Source organism: Lynx canadensis, chromosome A2, assembly GCF_007474595.2.
Source record: "Lynx canadensis isolate LIC74 chromosome A2, mLynCan4.pri.v2, whole genome shotgun sequence".
Lineage (NCBI taxonomy): Eukaryota > Metazoa > Chordata > Mammalia > Carnivora > Felidae > Lynx > Lynx canadensis.
The window spans coordinates 21,479,885-21,491,372 of NC_044304.2; the positions used below are offsets into that span (position 1 = coordinate 21,479,885).

Sequence of the window (11,488 nt, forward strand, 5' to 3'; positions counted from 1 at the left end):
TACATTTAACTTTTTTTTTTTTTAATGTTTATTTTTGACAGAGAGAGAGAGAGAGAGAGAGAGAGAGCACAAGCAGGGGAGGGGCAGAGAGACAGGGGGACAGAGGATCTGAAGTGGGCTCTGTGCTGACAGCAGAGGGCTCGATGCGGGAGATCATGACCTGAGCCAAAGTCCAACACTTAACCAACTGAACCACCCAGGTACCCTTACGTTTGAACCTTCTGAGGAACTGCCAAACTGTTTTCCACAGTGGCTGCACCATTTTATAGTCCCACCAGCAATGTATGAGGGTTCCAATTTCTCCATATCCTCAGCAACACTTGCTATTTTCTGGGTTTTACTTTTATTTTTTGATAACAGCCATCCTAATTGGTATAAAGTTATCTCATTGTTTTTAATTCACATTTGCCTAATGACTGATGATATTAAGCATCTTTTCATGTGCTTATTGGCTATTTATTTGCATATCTTCTTTGGAAAAATGTTTATTCAGGTCCTTTACCCCCTTTTATTATTTATTTATTTTATTACTTTTTTAATATGGAATTTATTGTCAAATTGGTTCCCATACAACACCCAGTGCTGATCTCAACAGGTGCCCTCCTCAATGCCCATCACCCACATCCCCCTCCCTCCCACCTCCCATCAACCCTCAGTTTATTCTCAGTTTTTAAGAGTCTCTTATGGTTTGCCTCCTTCCCTCTATGTAACTTTTTTTTCCCCTTCCCCTCCCCCATGGTCTTCTGTTAAGTTTCTCAGGATCCACATAAGAGTGAAAACATATGGTATCTGTCTTTCTCTGTATGACTTATGTCACTTAGCATAACACTCTCCAGTTCCCTCCACGTTGCTACAAAAGGCCATGTTTCATTCTTTCTCATTGACAAGTAGTATTCCATTCCTTTACCCACTTTTAGGGTAGTCTGTCTTTTTGTTGTTGAGTTGTAAGAATTCTTTATATATTCTAAAGATGGGGTATTTGATATATGATGGGGTAAAGAGCTGTTTAAGGAGGAACCTGGAAGTGCGTTGGACAAAGGAGAATCCCAGAGCCCTGGGCAGGGATCGCCTGCTGATATGAGGTGCTGATGGCCCTCAGGCCTCTCACACAGACACTGACAGAGAATGTACCAGAGAAGAGCTCTCTGAAGTCTTATAATAAGAAAGCAAATAAACTTAGAATGGGCCTTGCTGACCTATGATGTATCCTGAGTGGGAGCTAGGACCATCAGAAAGTCATAATGCAAGCGCCTTTCCCAAGAAGGGCCAACCAATAACTGGGCATCTCCATGGCCTCCTGTTCTATTAGGAAGAATATATCAAAAACATGATGAATGCAGAGTACTGTAATCCCAGATCTAATAAAACATGGCAAAAATAATCACAAATAACTTCTCTAAAATATGCAACTGTTTGCAAACTACTTTTGGGAGGTAACTGTCATTCTTATAATATTATTTTTAAATCTACTTTTACTGTGTTCACAAATACATTTGCGGTTTTTGCTTAGGACACAGGAAAGACTTTCACTAAAACTGTGACTAAGAATTTTAATTTACCTTCCTATACATGAAGAAATATTACAAACTGCTTTGCCCTATAAGATGTTCTGATATCTATCTGATCTTAGGTTTTGTTTTTAAAATGAGCACTATACCCTAGTCGTACTTTTATTCAAGCTACAGATATGAACTAGAACTAGAAACTGGGATGGCAACGAGGCCGGAGCTGCTGAAAGTGAGAGTGCGCCTGCTAAGACTCAATTCATGTGCTCTGCATTGTGTGAGATTTCAATGCAAGTTTCAAACAGGCTTGGCAGAGTTTCTTCCTATCCTGAGAACAACTGATTAAGATCCAGGGAAAAAAAACACACATGCAATTTGGTTCTCACCCCACTCCCTCACTGCTTTTCTCCCTCCTCCATGAGACAGTAAGACAATCAAAGGTGAGTTTGGTATGGGCTCGCCCACAGAACATCTAAAGGAGTTGTTATGTTGGACAATGAGGCCGAGTGCTGGGCCTTCACCGGGCCCCTGGGGATATCAGTAGCATCAGCACGTGGCGTAGAGTGGACAGCCAAAGGAAAAGAACTGTCACGACCATCTTACTAGAGCTTCCAGCCTGCCTCACATGCATGAATACTGCAAATGTAAACCACACAGTAACGGGAACAAGAAGAAAAAAATCAGGGGCACCTGGGTAGCTCAACCAGTTAAACTTTCAACTTTGGCTCAGGTCATGATCTCGAGGTCAGCGTTCGAGCCCCGCCTCAGGCTCTGTGCTGACAGCTCAGAGCCTGGAGCCTGCTTTGGATTCTGTCTCTCCCTCTCTCTCTCTGCCCACCTCCCACTTGTGCTCACTCACCCTTCCTCCCTCCCTCTCTCTCTTTCTTTCTTTCTCTCTCTCTCAGAAATAATAAATGAATAAACTTAAAAAAAAAAGAAGAAGAAAATCAAATGGAGAAACATAGATTATACAAAAGTGAAAAGCCATAACCCTTACCTGGGCCAAAGAGAAAATGTATAGCCCCCAGTGAGGCGACCATAGCACAAGAAAAGCTGTCAGGACACTCTTGAGGATGACCGACAGGCTCTCAGCAATCACCTGCAAATATGTAGTAAAGGGTGCACTTTACGTTATTAAAAACTAAAGATGCACAGGAATGACAAATAGAAACCTGGGATAGTGGTTACCCCGGCAATGGGGGTGGGGCATGTGGTTAGACATAGCATGACAATGTTCTAGTTGGGCTGGGTGGTAAGTTCATAGATTTTCAGTGTTATCATGCTTTAAGATTTACACATACAGCAGGGTGCCTGGGTGGCTCAGTTGGTTAAGTGTCTGACTCTTGATTTCAGCTCAGGTCATGATTTCACGGTTTGTGAGTTCAAGCCCCGCATAGGGCTCTTTGCTTGGGATTCTCTCTCTCTCCCTCTCTCTGTCCCTCCCCAACTCACACTGTCCCTATTCTCTCAAAAATAAATAAATAAACTTAAAAAAAAGATTTACACATACAGCATATATTCTTTTGTACATATTAAACAACAAATTTTAAAACACGAAAAATTAATATTAGCACACAATTAAAAATAGAATCACTAGGAAAATCTGAAAAACCTTCACAGTCCTCTTAAATTCTTATCTAAGCTAATAACTTCCCTATTAGCAAACCTGTTTTTGCATTAATAGTATAGCAGATGTAAACTTAAGCCCAGCCCATCTGCCAAATTTCAAGGGAATGAATTAAACTGATCATGTTACCTTTTTCCAAATTTCTTTTTAAATGCAAATCTGAAAAAAAATCATCACTCCTAGAAAATCTTTTTTAATTTTTTTTTTTTAACGTTTATTTATTTTTGAGACAGAGAGAGACAGAGCATGAACGGGGGAGGGGCAGAGACAGAGGGAGACACAGAACTGGAAGCAGGCTCCAGGCTCTGAGCCATCAGCCCAGAGCCCGACGCGGGGCTCGAACCCACAGACCGCGAGATTGTGACCTGAGCTGAAGTTGGACGCTTAACGGACTGAGCCACCCAGGCGCCCCTAGAAAATCTTTTTAAGAAATCACTCTTTCCCTTCTTCGAATTTCCCATCAGAGCAGAAGGCATGCTGACCTTGAGCTTGACAAACATCTGTGCTTGTGCCAAGACCCAGAAGGGCTCTCCCAGAAGCTCCACCACAGCCGAAAGACCGAACAACACCACTCCACTTCCATAGTGGGGGACGGCATTAGGATCAGGCACTTCCAGCAACTGTAACCACACCCAGCCCAGGAGCAAGGACCAAAACATACCCAGGGGGACCCTAGAAAAAGAAAAAAAAAATGTTTTTTTAATATGCTAAAAATAAAAAATATATATATTAAAATAGTAACATTAAACAGAAAAGAAATAGAATTTTAAAAATAGCTACCACTTATTAAGGCACTTACTACATGCCAGGCACTCAGATCTACCCCTTTTACACAGACCCCTCACAATGATCCTGCTATTACCCCATTGAAATGATGGGGAAACTAAGGCTGACAAGCACTGGGGAATTTGGCCAAGGTCATGGACAATTAGCCAAGGGCAGAAGCAGGACCCAATCCCCATCTAACTCGTAAGTCTACGCTCCTATCCACAGTGTGACACTGACGAGATAAACAAAACTCCTGGCAAGTATGTGCCTGTTGTTTGCACACAAATGACTAAAATATAGTATACAGTCAGTTCTTGCACCCAAATAAGCAACAGTCCAGTGCACAGTGTCCCCTAGCATGTGCACCACAGAGCACTTAAATATGACTGGGTAGCCAACAGTCATCCTCTAATAAAATGAACACCTACCAGCCTCGTGACAGTCATTTCCATGAGGCAAGAAGGAGTTACGGAAGGCAGCACTGAGAAAAAACCTCAAGTGCCAGCCCTCCCTGCAGGAATCTAACTGCAGAAAGGCCATTACAAGTTTTAGCTGATGTACTTGATCTTCAAGAATATTCTCAAGGGCTGAGAATTGAAATCAACATTACAAAATTGAAGAAAGATATAATGAAAGCCCTAAAAGGCTTTCAAAGAATGCTAAGTGGTTGTTAAAAGCTCAGAAAAGACCACAGGGAGGGGGAAAGATTAGGACTAAAGAAGACGGCACAGGCCCACTGGGGCCCAGAGTGGGCATCCGGAATGGCAGAAACAACCTCCCAAGAGGGTAGAAACCTGGCCCTGAAGCCCCCACCCACAGCCTCCTCCTGGCTCCTGGCCATCCAGAGAGGAAACAGCCAAGATGTTGGATGCCTTCTCCTTCCTGTCCCATGCCCAGGCCCCAGAAACCCAGGCTGGAGACAATTCAGCTTTGGGCAAGTGTTGCTGTTTAACTTACAACACTTACGACGCTTGCTTTTGCACGGTCTCCTGCCAAAGCACAACTCACGTTAGCCACAAGAGGTTGAAGGTCTGGTTCCAGTCTCGCTGGGCACCCCCACTCAGACATGCTCTACGGAAGGCCTCTCTGGCCAGGAAGACGGTGGTCGAGTAAAGCAGTGTTAGCCTTTAAAGGAAAAGCAGAAATCAATAATGGGGGTGCCTGGGTGGCTCAGTAGGTTAACCTTCCGACTTCAGCTTGGGTTATGATTTCGTGGGTTGTGTGTTTGAGCCCTGAATTGGGCTCTGTGCTGACAGCTCAGAGCCTGGAGCCTGCTTAGGTTTCTCAGTCCCCCCGCCCCCCACTCACTCTGCCCCTCCCCTGCTCGCTCTTGCGTGCTCTCTCTCTCAAAAATAAACAAACATTAACAAAAAATAATCAATAGTGACTCTAATCTTTTTTCATAGAGAGAATTTCTGAGATTTTGCCAGCGACAGAAAGTAAGTCTTGGTCATAAATCACTGGTGGTGATGTGAAGGGCAGTGAGTTTTTACAGGGTCCCCGTACTAGTCTGATCCATTTGAACAACAGAGTTAGGAACCAAACAAAGGACACCTGAGTGTGTGCCTATAGAGCATTATATCCGGGATAGAAAGTGCCACAGTGGCCCCCAAAGCCTAAGGCCTCATGGCTATAGGCAGAGGTATGGCTCTGACAATAGGAGAAAAGGACAAGATATGACCACACAGAGCAAGGGACCTCTTGGTCACCCTGAGACTGGTGACCAATGAGAGCTCTTATGAGAGAAGCTGAGGCTCTGAGTGGCAGCTCTGGCCAAAAGCATCTCAGGACAGGCAATAGGCAATAGGCAATAGGCTGCTGGCCGTTACAGAGGCCGCTGCAGCCCAGGTCAGCAAGGCTTGTCTGCCATCTTTCCCGGGTGGCAATATTTAGGTGGACCCTCTTGCACCTGCATGAGTAAGAGCTGAGATTTTCCCTCATCAACAGGCCATGTGTGATGAAGTCAGAATGGAGACAGCCGTGGAGACAGACCTTAGCTGGGCTAAGGTCTCTCTGAGGATGTCCAAGGATCATGCTGCTATCCAGTGCTTCTGTCCAACATCGGGAAGGAGGAGACTGAACTGTATGTTAAGCAGAGGGCCAGCCAGATAAAGGTTGTCAAAGCAGAGACCTGAGAATCTGGGGAAGACCAGATGGCAAGAGGCCCAAACTGCTTTCAAATTTGAACACCTAAGAGATTTGGTCCTCTTCCTTCCTGCTTGCTTGCTTGATTTATTTATTTGTTTAAGATTTTTTTTAAGTTTATTTATTTTGAAAGAGAGAGAGACAGAACCAGTGGGTGAGGGGCCGAGAAAGGGTGGGGGGGACAGAGAAAGCAGGCTCCGTGCTGACAGCAGTGAGTGAGCCTGATGTGGGGCTCGAACCCACGAACCATGAGGTCATGACCCAAGCTGAAGTCAGATGCTCAACCAACTAAGCCACCCAGGTGCCCCTAGGATTTTATTTTTGAGTAATCTCTACACCCAATATGGGACTTAAATTTACAACCCTGAGATCACAGAGTCACACACTTGACCCACTGAGCCAGTCAGGTGCCCCCCTTCCCACTTTTAAAACAGTATTTCTCAAAATACGATCCCTGCTTCAAAATCACCTAAGGAACTTGTCAAAATCCTGATTTCTGGACCTCTTCTCAGCCCCACCTAGTGCAAAACTCCCCCAGATGATTCCTTTGCCCTTCAAAGTTTGAGAACCTTCTCTAAGCTCTGAAAACGGAGCCCAGAGCATACGTTTGGTGGGTATTTGATGTAAAATGCTGTCTGGAACATATGGCCTTGTTTATGAGGACATGAAGATACACCTGAGAAGCTGAGCTAACCTGAGCATTCACATCACTTCATAGACTTTTGTGTCATTTGTGAATACAGAATATGCGTGGGTGCCCTTGAACAGAAAAGAGAGTAGAAGGAACAAATGGAGTCTAAAAGACAAAGCAAGCAGCTTTCTAAGAGCTGCCAAGGGACTCATGACAAGGATGCACACTGTCACCCTAACCACCATTTTCCAATTATAAAAGTCACCGAGGAGGGAAGGCAGGCTGCTCCAGCCTTGCAATTACGAAGCACATCCTCACCAGCCGCGGGATTCCTGCTTCCTGTGCTGTCAGCAGGACAAGAACACAGGATTATACCTGAGACAGGGTTTGCAGTGAATTACTCCCACTCCTTTCCTGGGTTCTAAGAGCAGACAAACCAGAACAGCTGGCAGAGAAATGTGCATTTGGAGGCTGCTAATGGAAAACACTCCATGGGTCCATTAAAAGTAGCATTGCCTGCTCATTCCCCCATCCCAGCGTGCTCTTCCTCAGCCCACTGCTAGAACACTCCACTTCCCGTAAAGGCCCCTGTTTCCAAAATCTGAGGGTGACACACAGGTGCCCTGACTGGGGACGTGAGCTGTGGGCAAGGCCAGGGTACTCCCTTCTTACCTCACGTTCACTATGCCAACGATTTCCTTTGACAGGAAGCGAAGAATAAATGCATTCAAGACAAAGGTGATCAATCGAAACAACACCTACAGAGAAAGAAGAAAAATACATGAGAATAAATTATGTTGGGAATATTTATTTTGTTGAAATGAAAACAATGTGGCTGCTCTTTCTAATAACACACTGATGTACGGCAGCTCTGCCATAGAGACCCTCCTGAAGACCTACCACCTGTCTGTTTCTGCTGAAATTTCATTCCTGGAGGGGTCCCCTGGCACTCCTGTGCAATGGTAGAACAGTGCACAAAGGCACTTGGAAATCTCTCTAATTTACTGATAAGAGGGAGGGCCTGACAAGTCAGTGAATTCCTTTGGGCTCAAAGTCAGGCACTTCAGGAGACAGAGAATTCTAGTCAATGCTTCACGTTGGCCCTCCCTCCAGCTTGTTGAGAAATAGCACACACTTAGCAAGTGGGAGCCTGCAGGGAATGGCAGAATCTCTAGGAATCACAGGGTCTAATCTCTCTTCTCTGCCTAGCAATATCTGGGGATTCTGATAATGACATTCAATCTCTTTCCAGCTATTACCATTTGAAAGGGATATATCCCAAGACTTCAAACCTGTCAATTCAAACCTGAGCAAAGAATTCTTCCATGAGACAGAGAACAACAGGGTGCTAAGTGGGGATGCTAAAGGGGGATGTTGAGCGGGGTGCAAACCTCAGCCCCCGTCTGCATCCAGGAAGTATAACAGGTGTACTCCACAGTGTGCTCCAGAGCAAATGACAAATCACTCTCATAGTTATCTGTGAACAGGTGCAATTTGAAAGACTCAATCAAAATATGCCAGTGGACCACAACAGTCTAAAAATCTCCAGGGAAAGGTATGACCAAAAAGGGAGAGTACAGTTTAACACTGTCCCTGAAGTGTCACAGAGCAGCAAGGTCTCCAAAGCCAAGATATCACAACATGGAGTCAAAGGCGGCCTTTTGAGAGTCTGATGAAACCTCTGTAGTTCTTGGAAACATGCAGATACATACCTACTTACCAAATTTTTTACTCAAATTTAGACATTTGAAGCCAATTCATGGAGCCCTGAATGGAAAAACCACTCAGCTGAGAGTCTCAAATCACCGTTTAGCTGTTAAGCCCTTCGTCTCCTAACTCTTATAAGTTTTAATTTCCTCCTGTCAAATGAGGTTACCTATCTTACAGGGTTGATAACAACCATCAAATAAGACCTTAGAGGTGAAAGCATTTTTGACAATGAAAGTGAAAGGCATGGGGGCCGCTGGGTGGCTCAGTCAGTTAAGCCTCTCTTGATTTTGGCTCAGGTCATGATCTCACAGTTCATGGGGTTGAGCACTGCCTGGGGCTCCCCGCTGACAGTGTGGAGCCTGCTTGGGATTCTCTCTGTCCTTCTCTCTTCACCCCTTGCCCGCTCATGAGCTCTCTCCCTTACAAAATAAATAAATTTTTTAAAAAATGAAAGGAATTAACACTTTCACTATGGCCAGCTCAAATTCTTTCAGGATACAATGTAATTGCAAAGCTACCTCAAGTGTCTGCATTGTAATTTGAGAATACATCCAAGACCAGATTAAAACACTCAGGAAGCCTAGATTATGGCTGTTTTTTAAAAAAAAATGACGTACATACAGTTAGTGTCAAATTTAATGTCAAAGTTACCATGGTCTAAACCTAACTGGTTTGAAGAAAGGGCCGAGTTAATGAAGCTCTAATGTTGTTCATGCGACCCAGTATTTGCTCCATGTAAGTGGCCCTTAGTAGCAACACAGTCTTCATTTAACTTTGTAACGGACTTTACAGTTTTAAAAAAGCTCTTTCACATCTGTTAATTATTTGACCCTTAAAAGCAATTGGATAAATGCACAAGAAGCAAGTTAAGACTCAGAGCAAAGTGATTTGCCCAATGTCACATAATAATCATATGACCCAGCTTGACTTTATGGTAGGCCACCTGACTCCCAGTCCATTGTGTTTTCTGCTAAGACTGGTTTTCCTTCCTTCCTTCTTTCTTTTTTAATGTTTATTGATTTTGAGAGAAAGTGTGTATGCACACGAGCAGGGAAGGGGCAGAGAGCGAGAATCCCAAGCAGGCTTCATGCTGTCAGCATAAAGCCCGACACGGGGCTCGACCTCACAACCTCGAGGTCACGACCTGAGTCACTATCAAGAGTTGGACACTTAACTGACTGAGCAACCAAGGCACCCCAAGACTTGTTTTCTTTTTATGAAGCCAATCTGGGCCGTAAGGTATCATCAAAGCCTGAACAATCAGCACTGCAGATAAAGCAATGAACTCAGTTTTTTATGTCGTGGATAGAAGAAAAAACTTGGTACATTCAAGGTTTAGTTAATTTAGGGTTAGGTGAATGTTTATTAAGCACATGACTTGTGCAAGGAACTCTTCTACATGCTTTATGTAAATTGTTTCATTCCATTCCTATAATGACCATTTAAGAAAATCCTTATTACTATAATAAAAATACCTAACATTCACTAAGTACTTATAATGCGCCAGGCACTTAACAGGCATGTCATCTAATCTTGCTAATGACCCCATGAGGTTGCACTAATGTTCTCATTTAAGATGAGGAAACTGATATTCAAAGTAAAGCGATTTTCACAAGGGCAGGGAACTACCAAGTGACAAGGACCAAACCTGAGCTCACATGTGCCTGGTTCTCTCTCTTAATATCCAAGTGAAATGCTGCCTCTAAAATATAGGGGAAGGGTGGATTCAGGACTCTTCTGAATAAGGGCTGAACTGAGCCACTTAGAATGACTAACTCCTAGTGTTAAAAGAATCTTTAGACACCATTTGGACCAACTGGTATGTACCTTAAATGACAGATGATGAAAATTAGGGCCAGGAAGGGGAAGTGACTTATCTAAGGTCACATAGCCAGAAGGAAAATGCAGCTAACATTTACTAAGTGCCCACCAAGAGCCAGGTACAGTATTAAATACAATTATCTGAATGACTTCAGTCAAGCCTCATAGAAACGTTATGAGCTAGGTACTATTATTACCCCGATTTTCCCGATGAGGAGCTGAGGCTTAGCAAAAGAAATCCTTTGTCTTGGTTCATGCAGAAAGCACGTAGTAGAACCAGGTTTCCAATCTAGGGCTGTCTAAGCCCAGGTATCTTTTTCTTAGCTATGCCATACTGTCTCTATGAACTCAGTCAGAGTCAGAGAGCTTGAAGATGTTTGAGGGTCAGCGGTGGGGGAAGGAGAGAGTGAACTCCTTGCCTTAAAAATATCCAATTCTAGAGCACCAAAGGCGCCCCTGCCACCTGACCTAACCCTGTCCTCTACCATATGGGAAATATAACGCTCAGAAGGAAAACGACTTGTTTGCAGTCTCCCAGCCAGGCCTCTGAACTCCTGCCCAGGTGCCGGTTCTCCGCCGCCACCGTCTCCTGTTGAACCCTCAGTAGTGGGGGTCCACGCCGGGACTGGGTGTGCCCCGAAGCGCGCTCTCAAGGGCCCCAGGACCGCCTCCCCGCGCCTCCGGACTGCTGGTTGGTCTGCGGCCGGCGGGGCAGAATACCTGCAGGAGCAGACCGGAGGAGGCCAGCCGGGCCGCCTGGCCCAGCACCTCTCGGCTGCCCATCTCCTCTGCGCCCCGCCTCGGTCACCAGGAAACGCCGCCGCCGCCAGCCGGCCTAGTCGCGGGGAGATAGCGTCATGGGGCGGCTCGCTCTCTGATTGGTGATTTGGGGGCGGCGGGGACGAAGCAAGAAACGTTCTGGCCCTTTAAGTGAGCGGCTTGAGTGACGTCAGTGTTCCTGCGCCGCATCTCTTTTCCCTTTTGTGCGAGCTCAGGCGTTTTCTGTGCTTATCCCTCCCCGTCCCAAATAAGTTAGGAGAAGCTGTTAAAGTAGCCCAAAGCCTCTTCCCTGAGGCTCTCAGCCTGCTAACCAAGAAACACTGATTTCTCCGGCCTTGTTAATAAGATTCTTCCCTTTTGGCCTTGATTACAAAGTTGCGCCACAGCCCCCTAAATGAGGCAGGACAGGAATTGTCCCTGTTTTACAAAGAAAGGACTGAGGACCAGAAGTTAAGTGCAGCATTTTTTCACGTGTGTGCTCTTGTGTAATCCTTCCTAAAC

At 45.0% G+C, this 11,488-nt stretch overlaps 1 protein-coding gene across 1 annotated transcript in view; it reads right to left on the reverse strand.

Annotated features, from left to right (window-relative positions):
* RFT1 (RFT1 homolog) overlaps positions 1-11,035 on the reverse strand; it is a 36,207-nt gene extending 25,172 nt beyond the window's left edge. Inside the window, exons 1-5 of the mRNA XM_030307013.2 lie at positions 10,928-11,035; positions 7,349-7,434; positions 4,909-5,025; positions 3,615-3,804; positions 2,503-2,604 (exon numbers count right to left, since the gene is read on the reverse strand). Coding sequence (XP_030162873.1) covers positions 2,503-2,604; positions 3,615-3,804; positions 4,909-5,025; positions 7,349-7,434; positions 10,928-10,990 — 558 coding nt within the window. The 5' untranslated portion in view covers positions 10,991-11,035. The remainder of the gene's footprint in view (positions 1-2,502; positions 2,605-3,614; positions 3,805-4,908; positions 5,026-7,348; positions 7,435-10,927) is intronic.
* Between the last annotated feature and the right edge of the window lie 453 nt (positions 11,036-11,488).